General features: G+C 49.3%; 1 protein-coding gene and 1 non-coding gene across 4 annotated transcripts; both read left to right on the top strand.

The window, feature by feature from the left end:
* Positions 1–218: 218 nt before the first annotated feature.
* Positions 219–16,766, top strand: Tchp (trichoplein keratin filament binding). Of its 3 annotated transcripts, XM_078038928.1 has the most exons (14): positions 219–376; positions 1,111–1,304; positions 2,199–2,409; positions 2,995–3,051; positions 4,679–4,747; positions 5,009–5,182; positions 5,970–6,082; positions 6,266–6,332; positions 6,961–7,011; positions 8,131–8,303; positions 9,962–10,043; positions 11,989–12,174; positions 12,686–12,829; positions 13,629–16,766. In XM_078038928.1, exons 2-14 carry the CDS (start codon positions 1,111–1,113, stop codon positions 13,659–13,661), a joined length of 1,554 nt encoding a protein of 517 aa, XP_077895054.1. In that variant the 5' UTR covers positions 219–376; the 3' UTR covers positions 13,662–16,766. The 3 variants fall into 3 exon arrangements, with proteins under 3 accessions (XP_077895054.1, XP_005340176.1, XP_077895055.1); XM_005340119.5 differs by lacking the exon at positions 6,961–7,011; XM_078038929.1 differs by lacking the exon at positions 219–376 and having other exon boundaries at positions 1,188–1,325.
* Positions 16,234–16,307, top strand: Trnav-cac (transfer RNA valine (anticodon CAC)). Its single transcript has one exon. It is a non-coding gene; the product is annotated as a tRNA-Val (tRNA).
* Positions 16,767–17,241: the final 475 nt, after the last annotated feature.

Below are 17,241 nucleotides of genomic sequence, written 5' to 3'. Positions count from 1 at the left end.
TGCCATATTCTCCTCTTCTATCGTATAGCCTTGATTTCCGCACGCTCCTCTTCACCTTCGTCCCACCCACGTAACCACCACGCTGGGGTTCGTGTGGACTAACGAGGTTTGTTGCTGATCTCCCGCCCACCACAAGGGGGCGTCAGAAAAAAGAACACAGTCTTTTTTTTCTTCGCGCCTCCAAGATCGCGCGGAGGTGGCTTGGCCCTTGTGGCGTTCCGTTGCCCAGAACGTTACCCAGGCAACAAGCCGAAAAACGGCCGGCATTGCTGCAGCGCGGGCTGGAAGGGGAACCCTCGGAACTGGCCCGGCCTGGTCGGGGCATGTGGGAGCTTGGGACGGGTGACTCTTCGGAAACTTTGGGGCACAGGAGAACGTGAGTCGGGAGGCTGAGCTGGTCTGGGGGAGCCCGCTGTAGGCCGGGTCCCGCAGGACCCTCCGCAGGCGGCGCCGCGCGGGCAGGAACCCGGGCGGGGAATCGCGACGCGAGCCCCTGGCGCCTGGGGCCGGTCCTCTCTCTGCTGCTGGCGCGCTGGGTGTGACACTTTGTAACTGCTTTTGTTAGATGTGGGTGTTGGAAGCTGAGAGGGGGATGTGGTTTGTTAAGGGAAGCCGCCCGGCCTGGGGGCCTGGAGTCTGAAGCTGCTGACTCGGTGCAAAGGCTTCTCCACGGCGGCTTTACAGGACCGAGGACTGAGTGCATTAGACCTGCCCCCGTCTCAGGACAGGCCATACGTGGGTAGCAGCAGGCCACATTTAACCCACGGATGAAGATTATGTGCCCCTAGCACCTGGAGGACGATGCTCCCCAGACGTTCTCGTTCAAGCTCTGCACACCCTCTGCACGGGAGGCAGCTCTTGGCTCAGGAGGAATGGCGACTAGAGACTACCTTTTGCTTTCAAGGCTCCAGCATTGTTGCCAGGCAGCTTGATTTCCTCCATGCATCTGTTTCTTCAGGGTCCCACATAGTAGCCCGGGATGCTACACCTAGGCTTAGCTCTTCCTGGGCTCTACCAGAGCTAAGGCATGTTGGAACCAATAAGCAGTCTTTGGCAGTGGACCGAGCCTGTGCAGTTGGCTCATTCTCCTGCCATTGTTGTTCCCCATAGATGGCGCTCCCCACGCTGCCCTCCTACTGGTGCAGCCGAAGGCTTCTGGATCAGCAGGCAACTCGGCAACGACAGAGAGAACAAGAAGCCCGGCTTAGGCAGCAGTGGGACCAGAACAGCCATTATTTCCAGAAGTCTGACATTTATACCTCCAAACAGGCAGAATGGAGCTCCAAAGCTTCCTACCTGCGGAGGTAACGGTGCAGTAGATGGAGGTGAGGGGTGGCATTTATTGGTCAGGGGATGTGACCTTAAGGGCCAGGGGAGTGTGGTTTGATGGCATGTTTTCTTGAGATTTGCCTGACAGCATAGATGACCCATGTGGTATATTTTTTAAGCTGGAAATTGGGGAAAAAAATCAGCATTGAGGTAATGCATTTGCACTGGAAAAGATAAAATGATACAGAAGTGGACATATGGTAGAATCTGGAACTCTACCCACATCCCAGAGAGAAACATAGTCAACAGTCTGGTACATATCCTTCCATATTTTTCCCTTTTTGTGTTTAAGTACATACACAGATACAGCCCATTTTATAGAATAATCGTAAAAACATGGAGGTTAAAAGCCCAAGATTTAGAGTCAGACCTTGAAAAGCCTGGCTGTGTCATTGTTGCATGAATAAGCCTCAGTTTCCTCATCAGTTATTTTATTTAGTTATTTTGAGACAGGGTCTTACTAAGTTGCCCAGGCTGGCCTCAAACTTGGCTAGGATTGCAAGTGTGCTCCTCCACGCCTGGCTGATTATGACTAAAGTGAAGCCCAAACCAAACCTACTTCATAAGGACTCAAGTGATAAATAATGTAAAAACTCCCATGTGTATATTACCTGGCACATAATAATTGCTCAAAAAATTAGCTATTACTACTATCACGTGTGTATATACGTCCATTATGTTTTCTTTTTGCAAAAACAAGACTTTCCAGTATGCATCTTGTTCTGTGACCTGCTCTCTTCACCTTGGCTTAGAGCACCTTCCTGTGTCATTGTTGTGTGTGCCTCAGTTTCTCCTCCCACATGGTGGAGTAGAGCATGCCACCTGGGGCTATAGCACGATTGATGTTTCATGGGCCTCTTCTTACCCAGCATGCATGCCTACCAGCGAGAGAAGATGAAGGAGGAGAAGAGGAAGAGTCTGGAAGCACGTCGAGACAGACTCCGGCAGCTTATGCTGGAGGAACAGGACCTGCTGGTCAGGGAACTGGAAGAGCTGAGGCTGAGCATGAACTTGCGGGAACGAAGAATCCGGGAGCGGCATGGGAATCTGAAATCTGCTCAAGAAGAACAGAGGAAACTGGTAACTGTCATAGCTCTTAGGAGGCTGTGGAGGAGTAGGAGCATCCCCACCTATCAGTGTAGTGACATGGGGTCACTCACTCCTGGGAGCTCTGGTCTGATGAGATGCCGGTTACCTCCAGAGCCAGCCTGGAAGAGTGCCCCCTCCATTCTTGTGCAGGGAGCATTCCTCTCTTTGGCCCCTTAAAAGATGACAGCTGATTCCTCTTTCCTAATTCCAGTTCTGTGGTTCCACAAAGGTCTGGGACTGCTGTATTTTAACTTCCAAAGCAGTTGTGGAATGGTGAGCCCCAGTCTGCTCATAGCCTGCTGTGTATTTGGGACCTCCTAGAAAGAACCCATCTGTGGCATCAGATTTTGGCCCCCTTCATCACCACTGTAAGCGTCACTTGTCACAGCCATCCATTGTGCTTAGATGCCTGGCTCCCAGTGCTGTAGGTGCAGGTCGGGTGGATTTGAATGATGGGTGCGGTGACATCTCATAAGTGGGAGGACATCTTGGGCCTGAGCTGACTTCCATTGTGTATCATTCAGAATATGAGTGGATTGGAAAAGCGACATCAGACTTCCCCTTTTGTGTTTTCAGATTGCTGAACAACTTTTGTATGAACACTGGAAAAAGAACAACCCGAAACTCCGAGAGGTAATCCACTGATTTACCTGAGTAGATAAAATTATGAAGCCAGATTAAAATTTTTTTTTTTTTTACCATGCATCTTGTTCTGGGTTGAAATGGGAGGGAATCTCCAGCTCCTGAAGAGCGTACCGGGTTGGAAACCTGGTGCACATCAGCAGTTCATTTGGTTGTTTTAATACGTGTTTATTCAACACTGCTGCATGGTCTGCTGCTTGGGGTGTGGTCCTTGCCCTTAAGGAGCTTGCTGGCCAGTGGGGGAGCCAGTGGGCAGCTTGTTCAGTGCAGGCTACAGGGAACTGGGCAGGTGATGGTGGGAGCCCCCTGTTCAGGGGTTGAGGAAGCATCCTAGAGGAGTTAGTATGGTGGAGGGGTCCTAACTCGACTGTATCAGTGTGAGAGAAGAACCTTCTAGTAGAGGTGACGGTGAGAGTCAGGCCTGAGTTGTGAGAACAGAGTAAGTCCAAGGGTTGCAAGAGGCTGGGACATCACATTAGAAGTGGGAGCCTCCAGGAGATGAGGCTGGTGAGGCAGACAGACTCAGACAGTCCCCGACAGTCCCCTGGAGGCCCTGGGGATACCCAGAGTGCTTTACCAGGGCCAGAGGAGGTGGTTGAGGCAGGCCAGAGGAGGGTGTTGAAGGGTCTGCTGCGTAGCCCAGCTGGGGGATGCTGAAAGCCTGAACTGGGATGACAGGAGACAGGTGGATGAATCTGCAGGACCTGGTGACAGGGAGAAAGGGTGGCATCTTGACTTGGTGGCATCATTCAGCAGAGACTGGGTGAAGGAAGTTGATCCCAGTGATGAGTGATATTTGTTTATGTTAACTTAATGGTTTTGAGCACATTTGGCACTATTACTTCATTTGTAGTCACACTTATGAGTTGCCGGTTGCTAAGGGATGGAGTTTCTAAGTGCTTTTGAGTGTCATGTGGTTAGCATTAACCTGTGGGAGGACCCCTCTTCATGCCGTCTGTCAGCTTAGTGGGTGAAGTCATGTACTCAGAAAAGTTATTGACAACATTCAGTTCATCACAGTATTCACAGTGTTGGTGGGAGAATTTAAACTTTAATAATTTCCAAATGAAAGGTTTTGGACAGAGTGTCACATTTCTTTTCTAATCCAGAAGATTCTCTAAGCCCATATCTCTTACTGACTTGTTGGACCTGCTTGTTGCATCATTTGATAGAGGGAGCACCTGTTTTCACAGTTATTACTTTGCAGAAGAAGTTTTGGGGACCAAGCTCATGGTGGGCTCCCAGGGTCTGCCCCATCCAGCTGTCTCTCAGAGCCTGGGGGCCTGGCACTTGAGGCCAGCCAGAGGTGGCTTTTGTATTTCTACTCAGTGTTTGTGGCTTGCTTCCTTCTCTGCCCCACTGACAAAGAGTTTCTGTTACTTTGTTTCAATGCTGGAGTTTGGTTTAGAAGCACCTGGTCCTTGGTTTTCTAATTGACCAGCTTTCAACCTATGTCAGAGCCCCCCACTTGCCCTTACCAAGCCACTCAGGCCTCATAGACAGAAGTCATGATCATGTTCCAGTGGGTGGCATGGAAGGTACCAAAAACTGTTCCCAGCAGTAGTATGTGTCACATAAGCCAACGAGGAAATTAATATTGTCCCCCTCTTATCCTCAGATTGAGTTGGACCTTCACAAGAAGCATGTGATAAACTCTTGGGAAACACAGAAAGAAGAAAAAAAACAGGTGTAGTATGTGACTCTGGAAATAGCCACGTGTGTGGTGGTTGAGAGTGTCTTTGTCTCTGGATTTTCTTCCTGTTTTATATTATTGACTTAGTGACGAGGTGCTGGCCAGGTGATCAGGGCTAATGGGTGGAAGGTGGCACGTGTGTCTTTAAGGGCATTTATTGTTGCTGGAGTTTGTTTTGATAAAATTCATATTATAAAGACCCAGGGGGCTACATGTCACAAGTGTTGGCCATCAGGTTAATGTGGCTTCTTGCAGGAGGAAGCCACCAAAGAGCAAGAGAACAGACGCTATGAAAATGAATACGAAATAGCTCGGAGGGAAGCAATGGAGCGGCTGAGAGCCGAGGAGGAGCGGAGGCACCTGGAGGATAAGCTGCAGGCGGAGGCGCTGTGTCGGCAGATGGAGGAGCTGAAGCTGAAGGAGATGGAGGTGAGTGAGAAACGGGCCTAGGACACAGGTCCTCAGGTGGCTGGGCGGGGCGAATCCCGGCAGTGCAGCCTCAGGTGGTGTTCCTTTCCCATGTACTCCCACCCAGGTCCTCCGTGCTCTGAGGTCGTGTGCCTAGATTCTAGAACATTAGCCAACCAGAGATAATACTTGTTCTCCTAGATGCAGTAGCCGACTCTGGGAGTCTTAGAATGTGGGCTTCCCGTGTGCTAAGCAGACATGACTCAGTTGGATGAGGTAGCACATGGCTTTCCGCTGGTAGCTGGTCTTGGGTCTTGGGGGTCTCGGAGCCTGTCTTTTGAGAATATTGTGCTGAGAATTCTGAGGGGGCTGGATCTTCCCCTTCACATGTAGGGAGGCCCCATCTCCTTTGACCTTCTGTCCTCTTCCTTTTCCTTGCCTGAATGTTTTAATGCCTGGATACTTTGTGCCCACCACAAATTCCAGATGTGAGAATAGAGCCTGTGCAAGGTCCTCACCCCTGGCCTCACGCGGTTGCTGGTCAGGTGGGGAAGCAGCTGTTAAGGTACAATAAGTGTGGACAGCACAGGAATTTTAAGGGGCCAGAAAAGACCCTTGCAGGAAGTGACTCAGTGGAGATGGAACCAGTGGACAAGTTAAATTGAGAAAGGGGCTGAACCCCAGAGGTGGAGGGGATTGTGAGCCATGGGGGCAGGCCATGCTGTGTAGTTCCTGCCAAAAATGGAGAGGAGAAATCGCGGAAGATTTGCTTGCCATGATCTCATTGGCTTTACCCTTAAAACTGCAGGCAACCAAACTGAAGAAGGAGCAGGAGAATCTTCTGAAGCAACGGTGGGAACTAGAGAGGCTGGAGGAAGAGAGGAGGCAGATGGCAGCCTTCCGGCGGAAGGCAGAGTTGGGGTGCGTGTGGGGAACCCTGCTCTGGTCCAGGCAGGCAGCCTCTTACATCCACAGACTCACACTGGGGTCCCTGGAACCCATCCTTTCCATCCACTAGTGGATGTCGCCTGAGTGAGCAGTTGTCTCTTCCCCATTCTATTGTTTGCAAAGTACTGAAGGCAGCCCACGGTTTGTCATTTATAGGCGTTTTTTGAGACATCAGTACAATGCACAGCTCAACCGACGCACCCAGCAGATCAAACAGGAACTGGTGAGTCTGAGTGGACGTCTTGGCATTTTTCCACCCTCTTTTGAAAAATATCTTCCATTGCTCAGTAGACACTTGCATTCTCTTAAGAATTTAAAATAAAAAGAGGGATGGGGAATGGGGAGATGTTGGTCAAAGGATACGTACTTCCTGTTTTTTTTTTTTTTTTTTCCTGCAGTACTGGGGAGTGATCCCAGCGGTGCTCTGCCACTGAGTGACAGCCCCAGTCCTTTTTATTTTTTTGAGACAGGGTCTTTTCTAGTCTGGTTTCAAATGTGATCCTTCTGCCTCAGCCTCCTTAGGATTAGGAGATTAGGAGCATTAGGGGCATATGCCAGCATGCCTGGCTCTAGTGACAGAATGAATCCAATGAACAGTTTGGGGATTATAGCTCAGAATACTGCTGCTGTGATTTGAAATCTGAGGGTGCAGCGCAGAGTTAGGGCATAGGTTTGACGTGCATGAGATCCAATGTTCAGTTCTTAGCATCACCTAGGAAAAAAATATTTGTCAAGAAAGTAGTGTTCTCACCACAGGAAAAGGTAACTGTGAGGTTATGTGTGTTAATAGCTTGGTTGTAGTAATTATTTAACATGTACATATGTATCAAAACATCAAATTATATTTCCAGGACTGGGCTTGGTGGCACATACCTGTAATCCCAGCTGCTCAGCAGGCTGAGGTAGGAGAATCACAAGTGTGAGGCCGGCCTCAACAACTTAATGAGACCCTGTCTCAAAATGGAAAGTTAAAAAGTGCTGAGGATGTGGCTCAGTGGTAAAGCGTGCCTGGTCAATTCTCAATACCAAAAAACCCCACAAAAATTATATTTCAGTGAAACTATTGTTTAAAACAACAACAACAAAAGAAAACCTAAACAGCACAAATTCCTCCTGTGCTGCCCCTCCCCCGGGATGGCCATTTGGTGCCTGTTTGTCTAGATACACATACCTATAAAGAGTTGGGTGCTTTTTTCTTTGGCTGTTTTTGAATACGATTGAGGTTGCATTCTTTAGCATACTCAGTAGTACATACATAACTTTAAAAAGAGCCACATATTTAGACTGAGCGTGGCTTTTTTATTGTAGCTGCTTAGTGGTTCCTTTTAGGTTCTTTACCGAGCCCGCAATGAGCAAGGGTCGGCCCAGCGTTCCATACCCTCCTGGCCTTCTCTGTCGGGGCAGCTTGTTGGGACTCAGAGTCACTCCTGTGCATGCTGCCTCCATGCAGGCCATGGGCCGCCTCTGGCTCTTCCCTCCTGCGTTGGACCTGCAGGAGCGGTGCGTGCACAGCCTTGGCATTCGTGTCACTGTACTCGATATTCTTAAAAGTGGAATTGCTGTCAAATTATGTTCTAAAAAGCTGTGCTGTCCCTATGTCCAAGGGCTTGTGGTGGCACAAGGTGGTAGAGAGGGGACTCTGCTTCTAGGCAGCAATTCCACTTCTGCGAACATGAACTGCAGTGACAGATGCGCAAAAAAACGCGTACACTGCTTCCTGCAGCTTCAGTGTGAGAGAGAAGACCCGAGAATGACCCGGTGCCCCTGGGCAGGGGATGGCCTATTGCACGGCTGGACCAGGGCACCACACTGTCTGAACTGCCCCTCCTGGTTACCCGTGATGTCTTCTGGAAACAGTCCAGCATCTTCCCTTCTCCGTCTTGGGAATGTGGAGTCTCCCTCTGCTACTGGCAGCTTTTGGGGCAGGGGTGGGGGAGGGGACGTGTCCCCGAGGGAGCGGAGCTCAGGGGGCTGCACCTGGGCTCTGGCCAGGCGCCCACTGCTGCACCTGCTTCCTCTAGGAGGCAGACAGGCGCATCCTGCAGGCCCTCCTGGAGAAGGAGGACGAGGCCCAGCGAATGCACCTGGCCAGGCGGGAGCAGGCCCTGGCTGACGTGGCCTGGATGAAGCAGGTCATTGAGGAGCAGCTGCAGCTCGAGAGGACGCGGGAGGCAGAGCTGCAGATGCTGTTGAGGTGAGAGATGGCAGCTGCCTGGGCTTATGTTCCTGCTCCCTGCTCTAGGACCTTGAAAAAAATATCCCTTAGATCATCAAAGGGCCACCTTTGGGGTGTGTGTGTGTGTGTGTGTGTGTGTGTGTGTGTGTGTGTGTGTGTGTGTGTATTAAACCGAGGGGTGCTCTACCACTGAGCTACACTCCCAGCCTTTCTTACTTTCTATTTATTTATTTATTTAGATTGTTAATAGGCCTTTATTTAATTTATATGTGGTGCTGAGAATCGAACCCAGTGCTTCACATGTGCCAGGCAAGTATACTACCGCAGAACCAGCCCCAGCCCCAGCCCCTTTTTATTTTGAGGTGGGCTTGTTAAATTGCCCAGGCTGGCCTCCAACTTGCAGTCCTCCTGCCTCTGCCTCCTGAACTGCTGGGATCACAGGTGTGTGCGTGTCATTGTGCCTGCCTCCACTTTCTTCTTTGAAGCATTAGTCCCTGTTAATTTGGCCTTTCCCTTGTGAACATGTTTCCCTGAAATTATTAGGATTTAAAGTAATGATGTGTTCATTTTAAATCTTAGAAATCTGAAAGGAAAAAATTGTTACAGATTATGGAAATGTTGAATGCTTTTTGAGTCTATAAAAATGGGCCTGAGACTTGTATGTGCATATGTATATATAATGCATCATATGTGATATACGTCAAACATCATACCTGTGTCATATATTCATACATACGTATGTGTATGTACACACCCACCTCTTTTTGAGATGAGGCCGTGCTGTGTTGCTTCAAACTACAGGGCTCAAGCAATCCTCTTATCTCAGCCCAAGTAGCTCAGGCTATGGGTGTGTACTACCACACCTGGCTTTGAAGCCTAAAAATTAAGCTAGTAAATTGAAATAACTTAATGATATGCAGCGTGCACTGAGCACTTCCTGGGTGCCAGACACTGTGCTGAGTGCTTTACAGCCCTCCTGTTCCTGGATCCTAACCTCCAGCTGAGTTGCAGGTGTGCGGGACATGGATACTAGAGGAGGTCATTTGTGGGAAGCCATCCGTGAAATACATGACGACCTTCTCAGAGCTTGGAAGCCAGGGAAGGAACTTTCCATGGTTCTCCTCCAGTAATAGATGGCCCAGTGCACTTGACCTTTTCCTTCGCTCTGCTAGAAAGTTCCTCATGTAGAACTGAGATGGGCATATCCCGTGAGGAACTGGACAGCTCACCTTCATCCTATTTTGGTGAAGAACATTCTATGGAAGGCCTTTGATGTTTCCTGATGTAAATAAAGCAGGCTTGGACTCCATCTTTGTCCAGAAGCTCCATCATGGTCAGCTTGCCCGCCCTGTCCCCTCTTTTGAAACTACTTTCTGTGTTTTGTGTTTTTTTCGCTGTTTATTTCTCTTAGCTTTTATTTCTCAGCCAGCCCATTCCACCTAGAGGAACCCTATTCCCACTGCCTACGTGGATGTGGGTGGGAGTCATTTGCCTGCACCAGGGTGAGCCAGCTGTGACCCCAGATGTAGGGTGACAGGGCTTGCTTGGGTACGGTGGTGTTCTCCCGTCTCCATGTCCTGGTGGTCTTGTTCATGTTAGATGGCTGCAGTGCAGGTCAGCACTAGAGCTTTCTGTACTTGGTGTGAAGCCTATGTCGTCCGCTTGTGTTTGCCCAGGGAGGAGGCCAAAGAGATGTGGGAGAAGAGAGAAGCAGAGTGGGCCCGGGAGCAGAGCGCGCGGGACAGGCTGATGACCGAGGTAATCCCAGCTGCGGGGGCTCGCCTGGCCACTGGTCCTGGCAGTGTCTGGAGTCGGCTGTCGTATAATGATCCTGCCGTGCGTTCTGGGCATAGTCTCTGGTTATTTTAAGTGGGCTTTAAAAAGCATTGTAAAAGTCATACAGGCTTATTAGAAATTCAGAAGTATAGAAAAACACAATTGAAAAGTCAGGGCAGAGCGCCCCGCCCCCACCCCCCAGCCACGGCCGCTTGGCTCCTTCCACTCTCCTGTTTCTGTGCAGGGCGTCTTGCCTGCATAGGTCATTTTTTTGTTTTGTTTTGTTTAATTGTTTTGTAAATACTGTGCTACTTGATTTCCAGTTTCGACTTACTAGTTCATCTGGTAAGTGTCATGTTGATGGTCACGAGGTTCACCCTGGTTGGCTTTCCTTTTCCCTCTGTGAACATTCTGTTGCTTTCTAACTTTGAGTCATGATAAGGAATGCTGTGTGGAGCACCTGTGGGAAGCTCTCCCTGCTGTGGGTGTTTTCCCTGGGTGGGTCACCAGAAACCCACCAGAGAGCATGCATGGAAGGTACACCCATCATGGGTACTCTTCCTGCATCAAAGGTATTTTTCTTTTTTTAAGTCAATGAATTTTTCTTTAAAGAATTTCCCATTGTGGTTCCTTTGCTGTCCACCTCAAGGATGCCCCTTTTTTTTAATTGTTGGTGGACCTTTATTTAATTTTTTAATTTATATGCAGTGTTGAGAATTGAACCCAGGGCCTTGAACATGCTAGGCAAGTGCTCTACCGCTCAGCCCCAGCCCCAGCCCCAGCCCCAGCCCCAGGATGCCCTTTTAAAAGAACTGATGCTTAATCCAGTTGTCCCATCAGCCCGCCATTCTTTTTTGGCGGTTGGCTTCTGTTTGAACTTCAATCGTGGACATACTGAGAGGCTCTCCCACTTCTCCCTCCAGGATATTTGGGATCTGATTTCTTCAAGTCATCGACTTTAGGATCTCTTTTGGGGTGAAGGGATCTACCTGGTTCTCAATTGCTGACCCTCTAGACATCAGTGTTCACATCATCCTAATCGCTGTCATCACCCTCAGGCAGTACAGATGTGGATATGCCAATACCTAGATAAAAAAAATAGAGGTCTCTCTTACTTTCCATAAATTGCCTAGTAGTTCCTTCCCATTGACCCAACAGATAGTCCTGGGAGTAAAGCTAAACCACAGAGGAAAACACTTGAAAGTGGTTCAGAATGCAAGGTCGCACCTTGTGCCTGCAGTATGCCACATTTTTAATCCCTGGGAAATTGGGTCATGGTTGGTGATTTTTCATTTGTGAGTACTAAATATTCCCCAGTGGCTCTGATTTTCTCCATTTAAATTCTCCTCTTGGTTGTGGCCACTTCATGTGTCCTTGCAGAGAGTAGAGCTGGTGTGTGTGTGTGTGTGTGTGTGTGTGTGTGTGGTGGCGGCTTCCTGGTCACTGAGTCTCGGCTGTGGCCTGGGCCTGTGGTGGGACGTGACGTTGCTCTGGGGCCCAGTCTCCTACACAGCAGTCCTCTGATTTCTGCTTCGTGGAGAAGTCGATTTGAATCCAAGCTTAGGCTGACCAGGTTGTCCCTAGTCATCTGTGTGGCTTCTTTCTTTCTTTATTTCAGAGCCCAGAAAACGCCTGTTACTGTTCGCTTTCCCTGGTCTGGGGAATGGGCTCTAGTCAAACTCTTTGGCATGTCTCTGGCACCGAGCCTGCATCTGGGTGTGAGGAGAGGGTGGGAAATGCCCTTGTACCTGGCAAACATGGCCAGCACTGGTCTGGCTGGACCCATGGCTGGGCCTGAGTCCTCCATCTGGGTTAAGGTGGGGTCTGAGGATTAGGCTGGGTCTTGAGGCAGCCGCAGCCTGTCTGGGGCTTGTAGGACGACAGGTGTCATGAGATTCAAATCCTCCTCTTCCTCTCCTGAGGATAGGTTCTGATGGGGAGGCAACAACAGATACAAGAAAAGATTGAACAGAACCGACGGGCCCAAGAGGAATCCCTCAGACACAGGGAGCAACTCATTCAGAATCTCGAGGAGGCAAGAGAGTCGGCCCGCCGAGCGAGAGAGGAGAGTGAAGAACTGAAGTCAGCCAGGAAGCAGGAGTTGGAGGCCCAGGTGGGGCTGACGTTGAGGGCAGTAGCATCTCTGCCAGGAGCCTGAGGCAGCAGGCCCTTCCCGGGTTCTGCATCCATGGGACAGAATCTAGAGACCCTTGGCTTGGTCCGTTGCCCGCCCACTCTGGCTGTTGAGTTCCAGCAGAAGCCTGGTGGGCTGGGGTTCACTCCTGCAGGTCCCTCAACTCTGGTGGGGACCAGGTGACATCCGTGTTTCTTTGTGCTGTCTTCATCTGGAAGCAGCTGGCTTATTGGACTACAGGTCTCTCTTTGGTACCTGATGTCTAACCCAGAACATTCTCCTACACACATAGCCTGTCCAGAACTTTTTACCATGTCCATAGCCCCACACAGATGGCTTTTTCCATCCCCTGAGTCCCATTCCCTTTTCCTGGCATTTGCCATCATTATTCCTTAGCTTTGACCCGCAGCCCGGGTAGGACCACAGGCTTTCTCTCCCAGGGCTCTCACCCATGGGCCTTTTCTCCGGTGACTTTGTTCTTGGTGCCCAGGTGGCAGAGCGCCAGCTGCGGGCATGGGAAGAGGACCAGCAGGCGGAGGAGGAAGAGGCGGAGACCAGGCAGGCAGAGCAGCTCTCTGATGCTCTGTTGCAGCAGGAGGCGAAGATCATGGCCGAGCAGGGCTACCGGCCCAAGGTAGGAGCCTGCCAGGTGTGGACCACTGAGCCCTGTGCTTGCCCTGTCCTCTCTGTCCCCGGTCTTCCCTGGTCCTCCTCCCTGATCTCTTTCCTGACTGGTCAGCGTCTGATGGTCTCTTCCTTGGTTGGGTCCAGCAGTCCTTTAGGTGATTTTTCTATGGTTCCTGCTGCTGCATCCCAAAGACAGGGTCTGGACTGGGAGCTGTGTGCCTGTCCACCCTGTTTGGGGACAAAACATAGTCTAAAGAGCTGTGGCCACAGCTGGTGAGAGGAGACAGTGGGGCCCAGTTGCACCTGCTCAGTAGCCAGGTGACCAGGAGACCCCCTGTTGGCCTCTTCCCTCTGGCTGATCCTCTCTTCCCCTCCCTCCTATCTCTTGCTACACTTGAGTGACCCCTATGGACAGCACCTGCTTTGTGGGAGCTGACTAAGGGAGGGCACTGCCTGCCTTTCCTGGGGCTGCCCAGGCCTCTGGTACTCTAAGGGGCACCCCCGCGGACACCTGCTGCAAAGAAAGAGGACTGTCTGCTTCATGGTCAGATAGAACTGAGCGCGACAGAGTTGGCGCAGGCCCTCATCTACAAAGGGCTTGGAGGCAGGGGTGGGCAAGGATCGGGAGGAGGACCAGGGTTTCACAGAGCACAGGAATGGCAGCTTCTAGAGGGCCTTCTTTAAGGGCTCAGGTCAGAGCTCTTTTAGCTGTAACAAGTAAAAACCAGCTCTAATTGAAATGAGGCTACTTCCCATCTTCCAGAGACTGCTGATCTGATGGTCTCCTGCCTGCTTTCTTCCCTCAGGCCTACGGACATCCCAGAATTGCTTGGGACTAACTTTGCTGGTACTGTAGGCACAGAGAAGAATGGTGCTGAGTTCTTTGACCCGCAGCTGCCAGACAGTTCTACAGTGTTTGGCTCTGCTCAGGTTCAAGGCAACACCGGGAGTTGCTCTGCATGCTCAGGTGTGTGGTCAAGGGCAATTGAAGGGCCTGGCGTTCCCCAGCGTGGATGTGCAGAACCCTGGTGTGATGCCCTCTCCTGCCTTTCTCATCCAAGAGCCTCTCACAGCTCCCGTTCACGGTACTCTTGTAAAGTATTCATAAATAACTCAATACTGAGAGGTACAAGTCGTATTTCATAACAGGATATGTGGTTTCTCCTCCCCCCGTGTCAACTCCAGAGAAGACTAGCCAGGGCATTGCACATGCTAGGCAAGCACTCTGCCACGGGCCAAATCCCCAACCCCATACTTTACAGTTGTCATTTAAATTTAACTGTTGTATTGAAAACAAACTTACAGGTCTTGGTGCAGTTTATTTCAAGGTTTATGAATTTAGTAGCCTGAAAGGAGCACATTTTTTATATTTGGGAAGCAAAGAACTAGGAATAATTAGGACCTTCCAACAGTCTGACGGTCTCTGAATACTTCTGGAAAGGTGGTGAGAAATGAGTCTTCCTCCTCCAGGAAGTGTTTTGGGAGAATTTCTGCAGAGTGTGTATGCAGGGCAGTGATCACAGCATGTGTTGCTGACCCTGCAAAAGAACCCCAAACGGTCCCCTGGCTGACTGGTCTTTAAAGGCAGGGCCCTGACCCTCAGGGCCTCTAGTGTCTGGGGAAGGTCTCCGTTTCACGTAGCCACCTGGGATTTTTGTGCCCAGAGAAAGGGGCTGAACCTGAAGAAACCAGATGGACTCAGACCACAGACCCGGCCCCCTCTTCTCCCACTGTTGTGTCAGTGTGACATAGTCCCAGATTTCTCTCTACAATAGCTACAGTTCCTTGTAGTAATGATCATATTTTTATGACTGGTATTTTTTCCATTCTCTTCCTCTGAGAAGTCATTTTCATGACATTGTATTCAAGGTTCCACGGCTCAGGAAATGACAGCTAATTATTGGCTATTTTTCTATGGTTATTAAAAACCAGAGTTTCGTAAAATATTTCTGAGTCTCAGGTCACATTTCCTCTCCCTTCCATTATGTTGTGAAAACAAATTGAGCTGCAGACTGCATCCTGAACCTGATGTTCGTCCTGTGTCCTGTGTTCTCCAGGAGTGGCCCCCGAGCCCCGCTCGTGTCCTGCTTGCTCATCTTTATCCCCCAGATGTTCATTAATTGTGACATAAAGCCCTGCTTGACAGTGCCACTCCAGGCTTTGTCCCTGTTGCTCTTATTTATCACTGCACAGTGCGTTGCTCATGGCTCTTTACAGATCTAACCCACCTCTCCCACAGGTCTGGATGTTTTCTGTGACTGATCATTTATTGGTCATATTCATTTTTCTTGTCACAGGACCGTGTTCTCCCTTTAAGTTTCCTTGGGAACTGCAGAAAGTTATTAGCAATCATATGCCGAGTTCCCATAGAGACCTGATCTGGACAGAATTTCTGGTAAATAGGTCTTCAGATTTTTACTGAACAAATCTTTCATTATTTTTGAAGCCTGGCGGTCGTCTTCCTCATTTTAATTACAATTCTGTCACATTGGCTCTTCCTAATATATTTAAATACTTCTTTACTAAACTGGACTAAAATACCTATTTTGTAAATCTGGACTTTCCACCGTCTTGCTGTCCCTGTCATCTCCTGCACCTCTTACTGCATATGGTTAGGGTTGTGACTGTAGCTGTGCATACTCAGATACCAACCGGTGACAGGGACGCCTGTGAGGAAAGTGTCATGCAGTCTCATCGCTGGCCAATGGTACTCACCTAAACTAGTTGGCCACCCACCGAGGCTCTGCCGCCTTGCCTTGGGTGTGCAGTCGCCGCTGACCCACACCTCAGTTATGTGGTGCGTGACTGTATATTGGTTTTATTGTTTTAAAGTACCTTTTTTTCCTAATTAAAATTAATGATTTCTAGGGCTGAGAATGTAGCTCAGTGGTCGAGCACTTACCTAGCATTCTCGAGGCCTCGGCTTTGGTCCCCAGCACTGCAAGATAGAAAGAAATAAAGACTTCTAGGTTATTCTTCAGATTCTGCTAAAGGTCGATTCCTTCTATACAGGACGGCGCTGAAGCCATTAGTGACATGAAGTGATTCTTGCAGCTCTCTAGAAATGGCGGCCTTTCTCTCTGCTCCTCATTCAGCACACATTCTCTCTAGGGATGGTTAATGCTGGGTCTGGGCAAGGGACAAAGCTGAATAAGAACACTGATACTGAAATGGGACATGGATGAGCAGACACGACTGGCAGGCACAGAGCCAGTTGTAACTCCTGGGGTTGAGAAGGCCGTTTGTGCAATAAGTACATGCGGCACTAGCAGATTCTCAATGGATACAATAAATTTTTATCACCTGGATTTTTTTAGGTAGTTGTCAGTGAAATCGACCTTTAGCAGAATCTGAAGAATAACCTAAAAGTCTTTATTCTTTATCTATTTATTTATACGGCATTTTGGGACTGGGGGTATAGCTCAGTTGGTAGAGCGCTTGTCTCACATCGCACAAGGCCCTGGGTTCAATCCCCAGCACCACCATAAAAAAAAAGTAAGAAAAATATATGGCATCTTTTTTTTCTTTTTTTTTTTTTTTTTTTAAGCGAGTGCTGGGGGTTGAACATAGGGCCTCGCACATGCTAAGCATGTGCCCTACCACAGCGCTAGGCTTCAGCCCAGGGCATCACCTTAAAACCGTGTGACACCTGTGAAACCATGGCGTTACGCTTCCCAGTGGTCTTGACCGACTCGGCCATGAAGCCATGTGGAGTTGTGACTGCAGTGTCTTCCTTCTAGAGAGGCATTCACTTTATGACCTAATGTTGTGATCACCCCAAAACACTGTACCTACTTCAGAGGATGGATGCATGTGATTTTTTTTTAAACATGTAGCTGTGGTTTCTATATTTTCACTCCTATATGTAGTTGATTGTGTAAATTTTCTTTATTCTCATTTGTTTGACTTTGTTTTTTTCCTATTAAAAACGTTTCTAAGCCGGGTGCAGTGGCACATGTTTGTAATCCCAACAGCTCAGGAAGCTGAGGCAGGAGGATTCTGAGTTCATAGCCAGCCTCAACAACTCAGGGAGACCTCGTCTCTAAATAAAATACAAAAACAGGTTGGGGATGTGGCTCAGTGGTTAAGCGCCCCTGGGTTCAATCCCCAGTACTATCCCCCCAGGCCCCCCCCCCAAAAAAAAAACCTTTTTCTAAACCTCTGCACATAACTTCTAGTGCCAGGTGATCTTGAAGCTGGGAGTGGACCTCTTTCAGCATCATCGCCTTTCTGCAAGTGACGAAGAGTCTTGGTTCAGGACTCGGACTGCCTTCTAGCTGCTTCGGTACCTTTTCCTCATCTTACTTTGCTTAGCCAAGCAGAAAGACTACAGCTCCTTTTTGTTTATTTTTCCCTAAACACCAGGCTTCCATTTCTGTACAGAAACATGCATGGAGGAGTGAGGTTGGTGAGAGATTG

The sequence above is a fragment of the Ictidomys tridecemlineatus genome, chromosome 2, assembly GCF_052094955.1.
Source record: "Ictidomys tridecemlineatus isolate mIctTri1 chromosome 2, mIctTri1.hap1, whole genome shotgun sequence".
NCBI classification, from domain to species: Eukaryota; Metazoa; Chordata; class Mammalia; order Rodentia; family Sciuridae; genus Ictidomys; species Ictidomys tridecemlineatus.
The sequence above is the reverse complement of the archived record's forward strand: the minus strand, read 5'-3'. Positions and strand labels throughout refer to the sequence as shown.

Excerpts from the sequence above, each read along its gene's own strand:
- Tchp (XM_078038928.1), top strand. The coding sequence starts at position 1,111 with ATGGCGCTCCCCACGCTGCCCTCCTACTGGTGCAGCCGAAGGCTTCTG. Across the intron at positions 1,305-2,198 it reads AAAGCTTCCTACCTGCGGAG|CATGCATGCCTACCAGCGAG; the intron begins GTAACGGTGCAG and ends CTTCTTACCCAG. Across the intron at positions 2,410-2,994 it reads AAGAAGAACAGAGGAAACTG|ATTGCTGAACAACTTTTGTA; the intron begins GTAACTGTCATA and ends TTGTGTTTTCAG.